Source organism: Trichechus manatus, unplaced genomic scaffold (assembly GCF_000243295.1).
Source record: "Trichechus manatus latirostris isolate Lorelei unplaced genomic scaffold, TriManLat1.0 scaffold00052, whole genome shotgun sequence".
NCBI classification, from domain to species: domain Eukaryota; kingdom Metazoa; phylum Chordata; class Mammalia; order Sirenia; family Trichechidae; genus Trichechus; species Trichechus manatus.
This window is the reverse complement of record NW_004443988.1, coordinates 7,674,120-7,689,141: the sequence shown is the minus strand read 5'-3', so window position 1 is coordinate 7,689,141 and position 15,022 is coordinate 7,674,120. Positions and strand designations below refer to the sequence as shown.

General features: G+C 47.3%; 3 protein-coding genes across 8 annotated transcripts in view; 1 reads left to right on the top strand and 2 right to left on the bottom strand.

Annotated features, from left to right (window-relative positions):
- Nucleotides 1-2,198, top strand: part of IFT172 (intraflagellar transport 172) — a 32,345-nt gene extending 30,147 nt beyond the window's left edge. Inside the window, exons 43-48 of the mRNA XM_004377625.2 lie at nucleotides 403-498; nucleotides 720-779; nucleotides 967-1,065; nucleotides 1,399-1,552; nucleotides 1,749-1,840; nucleotides 2,051-2,198. Of these exons, the coding sequence (XP_004377682.1) occupies nucleotides 403-498; nucleotides 720-779; nucleotides 967-1,065; nucleotides 1,399-1,552; nucleotides 1,749-1,840; nucleotides 2,051-2,140 (591 nt within the window). The 3' untranslated portion in view covers nucleotides 2,141-2,198. The remainder of the gene's footprint in view (nucleotides 1-402; nucleotides 499-719; nucleotides 780-966; nucleotides 1,066-1,398; nucleotides 1,553-1,748; nucleotides 1,841-2,050) is intronic.
- A 104-nt stretch (nucleotides 2,199-2,302) lies between these two features.
- On the bottom strand, nucleotides 2,303-3,731 carry KRTCAP3 (keratinocyte associated protein 3). 3 transcript variants are annotated; one of them, XM_023732445.1, is made up of 6 exons: nucleotides 3,537-3,731; nucleotides 3,396-3,455; nucleotides 3,017-3,223; nucleotides 2,757-2,891; nucleotides 2,506-2,618; nucleotides 2,303-2,381 (listed from the first exon to the last, which is right to left on the bottom strand). In XM_023732445.1, exons 1-5 carry the CDS (start codon nucleotides 3,693-3,695, stop codon nucleotides 2,511-2,513), a joined length of 669 nt encoding a protein of 222 aa, XP_023588213.1. In that variant the 5' UTR covers nucleotides 3,696-3,731; the 3' UTR covers nucleotides 2,303-2,381; nucleotides 2,506-2,510. The 3 variants fall into 3 exon arrangements, with proteins under 3 accessions (XP_023588213.1, XP_023588212.1, XP_023588211.1); XM_023732444.1 differs by having other exon boundaries at nucleotides 2,311-2,384; XM_023732443.1 differs by having other exon boundaries at nucleotides 2,311-2,618.
- Nucleotides 3,732-3,979: 248 nt separating this feature from the next.
- NRBP1 (nuclear receptor binding protein 1) overlaps nucleotides 3,980-15,022 on the bottom strand; it is an 11,600-nt gene continuing 557 nt past the window's right edge. Inside the window, exons 1-18 of one of the 4 annotated variants that reach the window (XM_023732440.1) lie at nucleotides 13,660-14,406; nucleotides 12,395-12,621; nucleotides 12,086-12,208; nucleotides 11,774-11,875; nucleotides 10,580-10,669; nucleotides 10,386-10,426; nucleotides 9,919-10,013; nucleotides 8,348-8,431; nucleotides 8,097-8,155; nucleotides 7,845-7,943; nucleotides 6,138-6,270; nucleotides 5,847-5,952; nucleotides 5,651-5,701; nucleotides 5,416-5,551; nucleotides 5,149-5,202; nucleotides 5,005-5,068; nucleotides 4,697-4,752; nucleotides 3,980-4,611 (exon numbers count right to left, since the gene is read on the bottom strand). In XM_023732440.1, the coding sequence (XP_023588208.1) occupies nucleotides 4,507-4,611; nucleotides 4,697-4,752; nucleotides 5,005-5,068; nucleotides 5,149-5,202; nucleotides 5,416-5,551; nucleotides 5,651-5,701; nucleotides 5,847-5,952; nucleotides 6,138-6,270; nucleotides 7,845-7,943; nucleotides 8,097-8,155; nucleotides 8,348-8,431; nucleotides 9,919-10,013; nucleotides 10,386-10,426; nucleotides 10,580-10,669; nucleotides 11,774-11,875; nucleotides 12,086-12,208; nucleotides 12,395-12,601 (1,605 nt within the window). In that variant the 5' untranslated portion in view covers nucleotides 12,602-12,621; nucleotides 13,660-14,406 and the 3' untranslated portion in view covers nucleotides 3,980-4,506. Of the gene's footprint in view, nucleotides 4,642-4,696; nucleotides 4,753-5,004; nucleotides 5,069-5,148; nucleotides 5,203-5,415; nucleotides 5,552-5,650; nucleotides 5,702-5,846; nucleotides 5,953-6,137; nucleotides 6,271-7,844; nucleotides 7,944-8,096; nucleotides 8,156-8,347; nucleotides 8,432-9,918; nucleotides 10,014-10,385; nucleotides 10,427-10,579; nucleotides 10,670-11,773; nucleotides 11,876-12,085; nucleotides 12,209-12,394; nucleotides 12,622-13,659; nucleotides 14,407-15,022 lie in introns of those variants that run through there. The other 3 variants (XM_004377624.2, XM_023732441.1, XM_023732442.1) reach the window with 3 other exon arrangements.

Genomic DNA, 15,022 nt, shown 5'->3' with positions numbered 1-15,022 from the left:
CTTGCTGAGAGTTTGCTTCCTGTACTGTTTGACCCTGGGGCTCTGTGCCCACATGGCCTCAGTGTCATTACGTTTAACATTCAGATCCCATGATTTCTTTCTTTACCCCTCAAAACCTTCACGTCCCTTTGGCTTATTCACGATAGTACACAGTATGTTTATTTCACGTACTGGGATGACAATTCTAAAAGTAGAAGGAAACTTAGAAATGATCTAGGCCTGGTTCTTACGTACAGATGAAAAAAACTAAGATCCAGAGTGGGTAAGATCCGGAGCAGTTTTTGACTGTTGGTCTTTTAGTTCTGTGGCTGCCTTAGTTATAAGACCCTAAAAAACAGAGCTCATTGGTCTGTTAGCTCAATCACTACAGTGCCAGGATCATGTTTTAACTTTAATCCACAGGAAACTGTGGCTGCCAGGCTTTCTGTTTCGCTCTTACGTCACACCCAGCTACTACCTGCAGACAAGGCCTTCTATGAAGCTGGCATTGCTGCCAAGGTGAGCTGGTTCAGGGAAGGGTGGGGCAGAGGAGGTAAGGGAATATAAAGTTGGGAGGTAGAGAATATCTCATCTGCTCAGGTAGAGTGAAGCTGAGTGTGGGGATGATGTTGTGGAGGACATAGTTCTCCTATTACCCTCTTGTATTCTTCCCCGGCATCTGGAGAAGCGGCATCCAAGCCCAGCTCCTCACTCCTACTTGCAACTTTTCTCTGCCACAGGCGGTTGGCTGGGAGAACATGGCATTCATCTTCCTCAACCGCTTTTTGGATCTGACTGATGTGAGTGGGGAGTTGGGCCCCAGAGGTTGGGAGTTTTGGGATCCGACTAATATGAGTAAGGGGTTGTGCCCCAGAGGTTGGGTGGTTTGGGAACCAACTGATGTGAGTAGGGGGTTGGGCCCCAGAGGTTGAGAGGTTTTGCATGTCACAAGCTGTGCCTATTTCATGGCTGCCCACTCTGCCATAGGCAATTGACGAAGGGACTCTGGATGCCCTTGACCACTCTGACTTTCAGGATACAGATATTCCCTTCGAGGTGCCACTCCCAGCCAAGCAGCATGTACCGGTAAGGACGCAGGGTTGGAGAGCAGGAAGGCCTCACCAGTATGTGAGTGCACTGAGAAGGGAGGACACTTCAGTTGATCCTCCCAACCCTTTGTAATGGGCATCAGTCAGCAACATCTTTGTGCTGCTGCCTTCTTTGCCATCAGCCCTCACTGTTCCTTCAGTGGAAGAGAAGCAGAGTAGAAAGATAAGGCTGTGACTGTGACCACAATCCAAGGAGGTCATTTGTGGCTGAAAGCTGGTGTACAGGATGAGGACTTGGCAAATCCCTCACTCACTTATCACCCACTTGCCCTGCCCTGTGTGAAGCTGCTGTTCCCTCTGTCCTTCCCAGGAGGCTCAGAGAGAAGAGGTTCGCGACTGGGTGCTCACAGTCTCAATGGACCAGCGGCTAGAGCAAGTTCTGCCTCGGGATGAGCGGGGCGCCTACGAGGCTTCCCTGGTGGCAGCGAGCACTGGCGTTCGGGCACTACCATGCCTCCTTACAGGTATAGAACCTTTTAGCACACCATACCCTGTGGTGGGTAGAAAGGAAGGAAAAATAGGATCAATAAACTTTATTTTACTGTTACTTAGTAGGGAGTGCAGAAAATAGGAACATCCTACTTTCTACCAGGTTGCTCTTCATTCTTACCCCCGCAATCCCTCTCAAATTCCAGTTCATCTTTTTTTCTTGCCCCACAGGATACCCCATTCTGAGGAACAAAATTGAATTTAAACGGCCAGGGAAGGCAGCTAACAAGGACAACTGGAATAAGTTCCTTATGGCCATCAAGGTTAGACAGACTTGAAGGATGAGGGCAGGGAGAACAGCACTGGAAAAAAACCCAAAATACTAGAAGGGTGGGTGGGATTGTCAAGAAGGCAGGTGCAGACCCTGAACCCTGCTCCCCATGATAGTGAGCTGGAACTGATTTTCTTTCTGTCAGGAATGTTTTTCAGCAGCACTAGTGTGTTCCTCTCATATTCTTTCCATTTGCTCACAGACTTCCCACAGCCCAGTGTGCCAGGATGTGCTGAAATTCATCAGCCAGTGGTGTGGAGGGCTACCCAGCACCAGCTTTTCTTTTCAGTAGCTGATAGAGCTGAGGGAAGTTATGGCCTCTCCCTCATTAAAGTTTTGTAAGTAAGTGAGACCACTGTATTCTTTGATCAAGGTCACCCCCAACAGCAACCCAGTGCCCTTTCCCCCCAAAAGGAATCATAATCAAGTGCAAAAAGAGAGACATTCTTTATTACAACTGTTTATACTGCCTTAGAGGTCAGGGTTCCCTGCTTAGTGGCAAACCCTTGTGAAGTGAGCCTCTGGAACAGCACCTGCTTGATAGAGGGGAGAACCCAGGTCAGAGGGGAAAGTGGCAGAGTGAAGAACCAGACCGAGTTCTAAGAGCAGTTCCCTGCCCCTGCGTTTACCCAGGCCTCAACCCTCGTAGCCCATTACCTGTCCTAAACCCAACTTTTCTGGGATGTCTGGATTTCTTGATTTTGATCCAGTAGCTGCTCATTTTCCTGCCTTTTACATTTAGGAAGTTCAAGCTCTGTCAGTTCCTCCAGCTGTGGAAGACGGTGGAGTTAGTAACCTGGCTCTGAATTATAGATCAGCATCTTTTCAACCGAGTCTAAACTTTTTCAGCCCTCCTCACAAGTTTCTCAGCTGGAGAGCCCATAACCATTCCTGTTCATCTTCCTTACCTGCTGCTGCAGCCCTTCCTTCCTGCAGGGCCCAACCCCTCGGAGGGTGAGTGCAGCCACACAGCAGTAACCAGACAGAGCAGCCTCCACTGTAGACATGACCAAAGAAGGGATCCAGAGAGCCAAGGCTGTATCCTAAAAGGCAAGGATGAAGGATGGGGACTAACAGAGTAGGGCAGGAGCAGTAAGTAGGGAAAATTAAAAGGGCAGAAGACCAAGGCTTTGAGGACTGCAAAAAGGATGAAAAAGAATATGCTCACATAGATTCTTGTGGGGTCAAAGGGGCAGTCGACATGTCCAGACCCCTGATCCAGTGGTACCAAAGGCTCCAACAGTCCTGGATGGCAGTCAGCGATAAGGCGGCGGCCACCATTGGCCACAGTGAGTGACACAGCAAGGAGGAGACCCAAGGAGCACGCAGCGGACAAGAGCAAGTTCACCAGAGATATGGCCAGCAGGGCCCAGTGCTGGCAGGGGCAGAAGATCAGAGTGAGCAGCTAGGGGTGGCTAACTTTCCCACTGACTAGATACCTCAGTTTCTGACTGAGGCTCCTCATTTAAAGATGGAGCCGAATCACCCCCCATTCTCCACTTCCCTGCGCAGAGGTCTCCTTCCAAGCTCCAGGAGTACCCTCTCACCAGTTGCGGGCGAAGAAGGTTCCGGGATGCCAGGAGGGCCACAAGTCCCACGGAAACACTCTGTGGAAGACATAAGGCCTGAGGCCTCTGCTCTCAGCACTCCCACCCTCGGCCCCGCCCCGCCCCGCCCGCAGCGCTCACCAGCAGCCCTGAGCCCACAGAGATGACATTGGCCGTGGTGTACTCCGGTGTGACGGCGCCGCGGGGATTGGCCACGTGCCGCAGTACGGTGCCGTGCAGTACGGCCCCCAGCAGCAGGTTGCCGTGGCCCACCAGGATCAGCGCGAGCCCCACGCTCATAAGCCGCTGGGGCCCTCGGGCCGCGTCTGCAAAGCACGGGGGAGGGGCGGGCCTGAGCCGACAGACAGGGAGGGCGCGCGGGTCGCGGGTGGCCCCAGGTTAACCAGGGCTGTTTAAGATAGGTGAAAGAGGGTAGTCGCAGGGTAGTCGAAAGGGCCGGAAATTACCGAATATGCAGAAGCGGCTGCACCTCATCCCGCTCCTATGCGCCTCGCCGCCAGGCAGCTCTACCTGGTCCTGGCCCCGCCCCGCGGCCTGCGGCCCAGTTCCGCCCGATTACTACCTGAAGGAAGCCCAACCACCGCGCCCCTGGCGGCGGGCTCAGAGCCCCGCTCCCCCTAGCGGGGAAGGCCAAACACACACGACGCTTTTAGCAAAAAGTAGACTTTTATTACAGCAGCAACTGAGGCGAATCCAATGGCCCCCGAGGGCCACCACTGCAGCACCACCCTTCTCTCCCGCCCGTCTGCCCCAGCGGGATTGTAGAATTCAGCTCCCCAAGTGGCCGTGGGCCTCCTTTCCACACAGGCTGGGCGGGAGCCAGCAGTTCGGCTACTAGCCCCCAGCTAGAAGGTGGCTGCTGAGAAGGCCCAGGCCCACGTCTGTGCAAAACAAGTAAACAAAGTGCAGAGGGGAGGAAGAGAAGGAGCAGGGGGAGGATGATGCTCAGAACCAGGGAGTTCCCCAGAGCCCTCCTGAAGGAGAGACAGGGCTTCACAGGGTAATACTGACTGGGAGGAGGGGGTCAGGAGGGCTGTTGCACATCTAGTGACAGCCACAGCTCAGATTAGGGGCCTGGCCCGAGTGAGCTCTAAGAGGAGACGGTGACAGCGGCTGAGTTGAGGGTGCTGTTTCTGGCAAAATTGAACTTGTTCAGAGTCTCCTCTAGCAGAGAAGTCAGTCGGCTCTGGTCAGCCTGGGGGAGAAGAGCTCAGTGAGACAGGGCCTGAGAGAAGAGAAAAAATGGAGGCAGCCAGGGCCGATGAAGGAAGGAACCTCACCTCACTAATGAAGCCCAGCTGCACCAGCTCAGCTGCCAACTCTGGGATGTTCTCATCTGACAGAGAAACAGGAGGGGATAACGTATGGGAGTGAGGGACAGAGAACCCTTAAAATAGCCCTAATCCGGTTACCCTGGCTAGGAAAGAATGGTACAAGCACAACTGTCAGATCCACCCACCAATTTCAGGGGCTAAAATATTCATTCTATGTGAGTCAATGTGTTATTGCCTTGTCATCTCCGCCACCCTTGATTATGTCCCCCAGAGAAGGCTCATAGATTCTCCATCCTACAAGGGAAAGGACTCACTTGGCATGAGGTCACAGCTCAGGTGCCGGTTCAATTTGTCCTCCAGCTTCAACAGAAGCGTCAGCTGGAGAAGACAGAAAATGAGGCTTCTCTCCCCCTCCATCTAGCCACCCAGCCCAATGCAGCCCTGGCCCTGAGTATTACATGGTGTTTGACTCCGTCCTCCACCGACTCAATGTTGCACTGCATCAGCACCACCTAGGAAGACAGAGCAGAGAGAATCACCACAGTAGAGACCAGTCGGTAAAAAACCCTCAACCCGTGGAAGTCTTTCCAGCTCTTAGGACATGGCTGCCCGGGAGCAGACATATATTCATTCTTTCCTCTAAAGGACAAAGCCAAAATTAAGAGGTCCTCTCTGCCTCCCTTCTACTGTAACCACCAAGACACCCATACCCACATAGCCCCTACCTTGCGGGTCTCCACCTCAGCTGGTTCAGGTGTTGGAGTCTTGACAGAGGGAGGCACCACAGGTGATGTCACCTCCTCCTGCTGTGGCTGCTGGGGCCGAGGCAGCCCAAAGGCTGTCAGGGGGTAGATTCCATTTCTGGTGGGGGATGAAGACAGGTCACATGGGCTCTATGAATGCCTTAGGACACCCTCCCCTGCTTCCTCAATGAAGCTTGTCTTCTCCCTCTTCTCTCACCTGACGTCTTCAAGGAATTTATCCAATTCCAGAGCTGGTGACTGAGAGTACCTGGAAGAGAAACGAGAGAAAAAAAGATGAAAACATGGAAACAAAATAGCAGATTCAACCATTCCCAGAGAATGGACAGTTTACAGAACCCTCAGGGTGGTACTGACCAATCTGTCCCTCTTAGACCCTTCAGTTAGTTACTCACAAAGTCTGAATTGGTTCTCTTCCTGGTCCTGCAAGGATTTCAGCCAGTACAGCACTGGTATCCATATTTTTGGTGATCTCCTCCAGAGCATTCTCTGGGATCATGTCTGGAGGGAATGATGGAGTGGGATATTATGAAAGGATAGTCTGATTAAGATCCCTTAATGCCATAGAAGGCATGGGTTTCCTGTCAGGCAAAGAATCCCTTTGGAAATAGTAAACAGAGCATGCCAGTGATAGTCACAAGGCTCCAGATTAGAAGAAGATTCCTAGCAGAGCCAAGGCAACTCACGTTGGTGTCCCACAATGCAGTGGGCAGCAAGGAGTTTGAGAGAGGGCACCTCAAACAGTGCTGGGTGGAACAGAAGTTCTCTGGCTGTTGGCCTGCAGGCAGGCTCAGACTGCAGGCACTTTTGAATGAACTCCTAGAAAGGGAACAAGGAACTAGGGCAGACATCTGGCAAACACTCCATCATATTCATTTTTATATCTCTCATTTTACACTTAGCACAAGGCTTTGTACATAGTAGGTACTTAATACTTGTTGAGTGAACAAACTGAGAAATGTATCTGAAAGGGCTTTGTATTATTTGAAACATATCATTCAATATCTTTCTGGTTTTAATTATTTTTCTGCTCTCTAACCACAAGCTTTCTTTTTTGTTTACTATCCAAACTTATTTCTTTTTCCTTATTTTCAACCTCTCTGCCCTCATAGCCCACTTACTGCCTACCTTCTTCCCCAACTCTCACCAAACTCAGCTTCTCTCTTCCCAAACTTATCCACTGTGATCAATAATATTCATCATCCTTTTTATTTGCCAAGTCTAGAACCATAATTTCTTTGGTCCACTACAATTGCTTATTGAATCCACTGGTTTCCTCCATGCTTCCCCTAAACCACATCCTTTCAATCTCTCATAGTCCTATGACGATTAACCTGCTTTCCTACTTTCATTCTTGAATGCCAACAAGATCACATACCTAATCTTTTACTTGAATACCCCACCCTAGCACTGAACTAGAAACTTGGTCCATACTAGCCTCATGACTTCCCACTAGTCTTCCTGCTTTTCTCACCTGCTCCTATTATATTTATCTAATGAATTACCAACTCTCGCTTGCACCTTTTCTATCCAGTCTCTACTTATTGTATCGACCCACAGATTGAAAACCCTTACATTCTTTAAATCTTAGCTCATTATTTTAAGATGCCTTCCCTAGTTAAAACTGTATAAATCCCAAATCCCAAATAACCGATTTGATTAATTCATACTGATCAATTTCTTCAAAAATATCAAGATGAGAGTGTATACCAATGGCCTAGGGTAACCATCCAATTAGTTTACCTCCTTGTTACCCAAAAAAAATAACCTATTGCCGTTAAGTCAATGCCAACTCATAGTGACCCTACAGGACAGAATAGAACTGCTCCATTGGGTTTCCACGGCTATAAATCTTTACAGAAGCAGACTGCCACGTCTTTCTCCTGTGAAGCAGCTGGTGGGTTCAAACTACTGAGCTTTTGGTTAGCAGCCAAACGCTTCACCACTGTGCCACCAGGGCTCCTCACCTCCATGTTAAAAAAAACAAAACAAAACAAAAAAACTGTTGCCGTCAAGTCAATTACAACTCATAGCGACCCTATAGGACAGAGTAAAACTGCCCAATAGGGTTTCCAAGGAGCGGCTGGTGGATTTGAACTGCCGACCTTTTGGTCAGTAGCCTGAGCTCTTAACCGCTGCACCACCAAGGCTCCACTTCCATGTTAGACTTACCTAATTAACATACAACCTTTAACCCCACTATTACTCATCTTAACCCCCATGTGTATACCAAAAAAAAAAAAAAAAAAGGCACCACCTAGTGAAATGTTAACTGCTTTTGTCTATCCTTCTGCTTTATGTTCCCTTCCCTTGCTCTTAGAAGAGCACATAGTAGGAAAACCTGAAGATATTTGAAAGTCAGTAAAAGAGGGAGTGATCCTGAAGATCCTTACCCTCTGTAATGGGTCTTCTAGAAGCTGGATGGCACTGCTGATGGCTTCCTGTGGCACATATGAGGACTCTCCATTGCCCTGAATCTCCAGCACTGCCATCTGCAGTGAAGGGGAAAAAGGAAAAGTAGAGATCTAAGAATCTCAGTGGTCCCACAATCACTCCAAGACCAGCACCTTACCTATCCTCACTCCATTTCCCCTTCCCACCTTCTAATCTGACCCTATTTTTTCCCTCCCTTCTCATCTCCTCACCTCCAATGCACACATGCCAAAGGAGTAGATGTCCACTGCCGTTGTCACATTAGTGACTTCTAGGAAGAACAGAAAAGACTTGAGTGAATAAGGAGATTGGAGATGGGAGGTGGCAGAAATGCCTCTTTAAAAAACTCTTTGTATGCTAGTACAGGAGGACTAGAAGTTTGAGTTATGTTACCTCTGGACCTCAGGTTATAAGGTGGAAAAACTGGGAGATGAGGACAAGGTAGAGAAACTGGATGCCTCACCTCCATACTCTGGTGCAAAGAAGTGTAGATTCTTCTGCTCTTCTCGACAAGTTTTCACATGATTGTTGATAGTGTCAGGAGCCACTGGGAAGAGGGGAAATACCCAAAATCTGACCACCATCAAGGAAGCATATTCTCACTCCAGAGAGAGGCCCCCAAAAGCCAAACTCTCCAGAAGTCTCCCTTCTAACCCTCAATAGGCACAAACATATCCCCTTTCCCCTTGTGAACTGCAGACCAAACAGGACCACCACCTACTTGCCCGTTCTCAGGCCTGCTGCATCTCATCTAAGGTCCCTAACTCAGTAGCAACATCAGCTCCATACTGAATTAAAAGGTACATGGGGGCTTGGGGCTGGTCAGGGAGCAACACAGTCTAAAGAAAAACTTGAATTTGTGGCCTGCTCACTTCCCCAAAGTCCAGGTCCATCTAATCCCTGATAACATTAAAATGTTTGGCTTTGTTTTTTTTCATCCACCCTGCAAATATCATAAAAACATAAGCAGCCCTTCCTAATCTGGGACAATCAGAGACCTCAGGAACTTGGATAATGAAGGATAAGAAGCATTAACATACAACCAAGTACACAGCCCCTTTCTTACCCACCTTGGCTGACAGAAACTCAAACATAGCTCAGAATTGAGCCAAGACCCTTGAATAAGTTTCACTTTTAATCCAAGACTTTTTAGACCCCTACTCTACCCTCTTATTCTCAACACTGCCTGCCACAGGCTGAAATGAGGAACCAGGGCTGGGCCCAATTTGGACTCACTCAGATCATAAACAATGACTACAAGTCACAGAGTCTAGGAGCACAGCCTGATGATGAGGGGGAATGAGAATCCAAGAGGTAAGCGGCCAGCCAGGCAGAATCCACAAGAAACAAGCAGGTTATGGAGGGGCAAGCAGGTAGAGGGCTGAGAAGGCAAAAGCTAAGCAGGCATAAGTAGGCAGGGGAGGTAGGGGAAGAGGGGCTTGCTCCCATGACTGCAGGCGCTCAGCAGCCGCAAAGGGGAGCAGAGGGAGTACAAACAGAGCCCCAAGTGGGGCAGAGGGAGCTCTCACCATTAGCAAAAATCCTATGAAAGACTGTTGGGAACAGAGCAGCCCGTAAGCGGGAGGGAGGAAAACAGAGAAAAGTTGTGAGCAATGGAGCAGCCAAGCCCCAGACAAATGGACATGCAGACATCACACAGACACAGCACACAGAAATGTTGTACACTGCACACAGATACACAGCAAATGAACGCACTCACAGCAGGCACAGCCTGGAACCTCCTTTGGTAGGGTCTGGCCCTAGGGGCTCAAATCAGACCTCACACCCATCTCTTGCCCTTTCCCAACCTCCTATCTGTATTAACCCCAGTTTCTCTCCATGAAGGTACAAGATTATACCCTACTCCATCTACTAATTAACTAGCCTCTATGAATTACCACTAACAAGGTACTTTCTCTTTATCACCAGCCCACACCTCATATTTTGCTCCGCTCTCCCCCATTCCTTTCATCTTACCCCCATGGTTCCCAAATTCCCGAGGCTCCCCTGCCCAGAAGCTCTCCCTCCCCTCACCAGAGCCAATCTTGATGAGTCCGTTGTGCTGGATGAAGATGGTGTCACAGGTCAGGTTCCCATGGATGATGGGGGGGTCACAGGAGTGCAGGTAGCTGTGGGGGCACTGGGCTGTTAGAGGGACCACTGGGAAATTAAGGGCAGGGGGAACCCAAGGGTTAAGAGAAGCAAGGGCCAGGTCTCCTGCTGGTCACCACAAAGACAATCCCCACACTCTGAATCTCCATTATGCCTGATAATTTAAATAGTTGGATAAGCAATCGGAGAAAGAGGTAGGAGGGAGAAAGTATTGTGGTTAAGGCATTAGGATGAACCCTCGAAAAGACCTGCAGGGGCCTCATCTTGACAGTGTATGACTCAAAGAAAGTGGGGAGAGGCAGAAAAGAACAGCAGAGTAGTGCCCTGAAATCTGCTTGGAGGAACTAAATCAGGAAATATGGGAAAGAAACTAACCAGATATGATTTACCTTAAGGCAGAGAGAATTTGTGTGCACCAGCGTTTCCAAGCCTGGAACAGAGTTTGGTCCAAGGGTCAGTAGTAATCCCTCACTTAACACCCCACTCACCAGTTCCCTCCATCCCTTCCTGATCAGTGTCCTAATTAACAACCTTTTCTGAACTCTCACATCAGCCTAACACTTTGTCAGCTCTCCCTCCATACCTTTTCATTCATAGTCTTGTGGTTCTTTTTAGTCTTCTTCAGAAATTGCTTAAGACTGCCAGATGACATATATTCTGTGATAAAAATGACCTGGGGAGGCAAAGGATACAAATAAGGCCTTATAATAGAAACGATTCCTTACCTGGTAGCATATACAGCAGATATATATTCAGGAAAAAAAATTTTTTTTTTTAATTTTCTCTCTTTTTGTTCTTAGCATCGCTTCCTTGGAATTAATAGGACAATGAAAGACGACTGTACAGTAAGAGGTATGGCAAGGAGAAAGCAAAAAGTTCATTCATGTCCTCTATAACAAGATTAAAGGCATAAGTGATAGTCAAAGCCCTACTCTCATCTCTACAGTTGTTGATTCCAGTTCTGTTTCAAAACCAGCTTGTTTTACGAAACTAAATAGGCACACCAGCCCAGGGGCAAGAATAAGAAGGCAGGAGGGGACAGGAAAGTTGGTAATGGGTAACCCAAGGTCGAGAAAGGGAGAGTGCTGACATATCACGGAGTTGGCAATCAATGTCACAAAACAATATGTGTATTAATTGTTTAATGAGAAACTAGTTTGCTCTGTAAATCTTCACCTAAAGTACAATTAAAAACTGACAGGGAACACAACAGAGAGTCCCTGATGGAGCAGGAAAAAGGTGGGGTGCAGAACTCAAATTCTAGTAAAAAGCCCAGACTTAATGGTCTGAGACTGGAGGAACCCCAGAAAGCATGGCTCCCAGATTCTCTATCAGCCCAGAACCTAAAACAATTTCCAAGGCCAACTCTTCAGACAAAGATTGGACTGGACTGTGGGACATAAAATGATACTCGTGAAGAGTGTGCTTCTTAGCTCAAGTAAATACATGAGACTAAATGGGCAGCTTCTGTCTGGAGGTGAGATGAGAAGGCAGAGAGGGTTAGGAGCTGGTTGAATGGACATGGGAAATCAGGGGTGGAAAGAAAGAGTGTGCTGTCCCAGTATAGGGAGGGTAATTAGGGTCACATAACAATGTATGTATAAATTTCAGTATAAGAGACTAACTTAAAATGTAAACCTTCATTTAAACTACAACAATAAACAAAAAAATAAAGTACAATAAAAAAAAATCCTACTTTGTTTTAATCTCTGGATATAAAAGGAACAATAAATGTAGCTAGTCTCTGGAGCAAGAAAATATGAGGAAGAGTTCTTACCCTGGCCTTGTTCTCTTTAGTGTCAGCCCAATACTTATGAAACTTAACAATGTTGAGATGTTCCAACTGAATCAGATTATCGAACACAGCACGGACCTTTTCCTGGGAGTGGAGGAGACAGTGGGATAATATCATTCAGAAATCATTGTAATAATCTTGAAAAGTCTATTACATTGCATCCCATTCTCTATCCCTCCCCAGAAGTGATCTAACCCCAATACACCCTCCTCATAGTCAGCTTCCCAAGACCAATCCCACTTTAACACCAGTGTTCTAATACCCCCAAGGCCCCATCTTTTCACCATCACCTACCTCCTGTAGTTTGTAGTTCTTGCGCTCAGAGAACTGTACCTCATTCCACACAACCTCTACACCCTCCTCTGTATCCATGGCCAAGTATGCACTGTCAATACCTGGTACATTCCGCTGATTCACCTGAGAAGAAATTCAAATGAAAAGAAATTAAAGTTACCTCATGAACCCTCCATTTCAATACTCCATTTGATCATCTTTTCTTAGCTCCCATCCTGTTGAAGTTTGGTCTGCCTCTTCGAGTCTTTTCCCCCTCCAGTTCTCACCTCAGAATTCATTCTCCCAAGAGTGATACTACCACCACCTTACCTCTTCTCGCCTCTTCTGCCAGCGACCACAGGGTGACTCTTCCAAGATCTCAGACTCATCTTCACTTTCTTCTTCCTCCTCTGGGGAGGCAGCTGAAGTCGAGGTCACAGGAGGTGACACTGACGTCAGGCCAGGAGCTGAGGATGAGGATTCTACCTTTGGGTCTGAGCCACTGCTGAGTACTATCTGGGATTCCCCCTCCGACATGCTGGAATGATCACTCAGTCCTGCATTGGTTGGAGCAAGAACAGAAGGAGAAAGTAGAGAGGGTCAGGACAGATCTATAAAAATAATCCTAATAACCTCATTCAAAAGAAGGTTAAAAAACACACACCTCCTTTGTTTCCTTTAAATCCAAAATCAGAATTAATGCTACTTTAATACTGAAACATTAACTATTCTCCAAAGTCTAGTCTAGAGAAGGGGAGCTATCTTGGTGGAAGACGACCTACCCAGGAGTAGGAAACACAAGATTTATGGTAGTATGACCCCACCTAGTCAGATCCAAGTAAACAGCAAAATCAGGGGGGGCCCATCCCTTCTCAGCAAATACTCATCCAATAGCCTTCCCTTTCAGAGCACACAAGTTCAGAAAAGATGGCTCTAAACTCCAAAATGTTTTAAAATCCCTTAGGCTGGATTTATCTAGCTGAAACTCTCAGTTGATTTATCCCACTAGAACTAACCTTGGCATTCAATATCCATTCCTCCTATACACAGAACAAGCCTACCAATCCATGGTGAGGCTACTCTTGGTCCAAGTAACTGGCAGTGGTTAGTGACATCATCCCTAATGACATCACCTTCCTACGATGTGAGTGTGGCAAATGAGTATTGGTTAGCAACATTTTTTTTCACTCATTCATTCATTCAACAAATGTTTATTAAGCACTTAATGTCAGCCAAGCACTACGCTATCTGCTTGAGATACAATACTGAACAAAATAAATGAGATCCTCTGAACTCGTGTAGTCACAAATTCAAGGCAGTTCTAAGACTTTAAGTTTCCAGTTTCCATTTCATTCACATGGCTCAAATGTTCCTAAGTTTCCATTCTTTGGGGCACTGAATCTGACATGGTATTTTTCAAGTACAAATAACTTAAGATACAGCCTTTGTAGAAGAAAGTACTGTATAGTATAAAATTTCTCAGGACATGGCTAAGAAAAATTCTTAGAAAAGAATTCTAAGAAAAAGAATCCTTAAAAGCTAAATGTCACTAACTTCCAGAAAGTCCAAAGACAATCACTGAATTTATTCCATACCTCTAAGAACAAATGCTGTGAAGGAGTTGGAACCTGGGTGTGCTGGGCTCAAGGGAGTGCTCTTCAGTATAAAAATATTCTGAAAAGTAAATCTGTTCGTCTAAGTTAGTTCAGAATGTGAGAGTCTCCAACCAACATCAATATTTTGAAAAGTCCACATTTCTTGTTTAGTACTCTCTGATGCTCACTTCTGCCCACCCATACCCTCAACCCACACTACATTCAACCCAAGTCAACAGATTTTTATTAGAGGAAATTTTAGTAAACACCAAGGACCAACAAGGTAGTACAGAGAAAATCTGGTAAAATACTCCTGCTCCATGTTATTTTCTAAGTCCTTGCTTCCTAGAGAGATTTCACTCAGCCAAGCTGGGAAACCATGCCTTAATAATCTACCAGAAAACTTGAGTTAGAGATCATTCTTCTTCCCGTGAAAAGTAGCTAAGAAAATGGTTAAGAAAGTTTGTACTGGTTACTTTCTAGAGCAACTATAATCACTGAATGCATCTACAATCTAGAACAGCTAAAAAAAATTTCCAACTAGATTATAATAGGAAGTATCAGTGGAATTTAGGTTGCGCAGTGGTTAAAAGTGCTGGGCTGCTAACCGAGAGTCGGCGGTTCAAAATCACCAAGGCACAGACAACTACTAATTCACAGTAGGGCACCACAAGAGAAGGAAAGCTTTCATCAGAGACGCCCTAGGATTGTGCTTGTCCCACCCCAATCTCTTCCCAGTAGTGGTTAAGAGCTTGGCTGCTAACCGAAAGGTCGGCAGTTCGAACCCACTAGCCGCTCCTTGGAAACCCTATGGGGCAGTTCTACTCTGTCGTATAGGGTTGCTATGAGTCGGAACCACTCGACAGCAAAGGGTTTGGTTTTTTGTTACTGTTTGCCCCGTGACACTCTAAAAAATGTTTGTTGAATTTACACCCATAGGGGAATCTCCTTGCTGCCTCCAGTTACCTCAAGATGCATAGTATGTTCACTTCTAGCAATGTAGGTCGTCCCACAAAGTTTTTCTCAGAGACTTTCATTTACTGAACTGCAGCCCCTCTGCGTTTCAACACCTCATCAACAGCTCGCGGGCCACGGGCCTCTCTGCTGCCCTCATCCTGAGCGGACCAAAAAGGTCTGAGACCCGCAGGACTGTCCAGTCAGAAATAAAGCAAGCTCTGGAGAAGAAGCCATCTAAATTTCACATTCCAACAGGTCGCCCAGGCCAGTGTCTGAAAGGCAGCGCAGCCCGCGCGGACGCGCCCGGCAGGCCAGAAAGTGCTCCGCCGCCACCTCATCAAAGGCCGGCGGGCGGGCGGTGCCGTCAAGGCCGAGGCCACGCCCCCGCGCAGCCAGCGCGCCGACC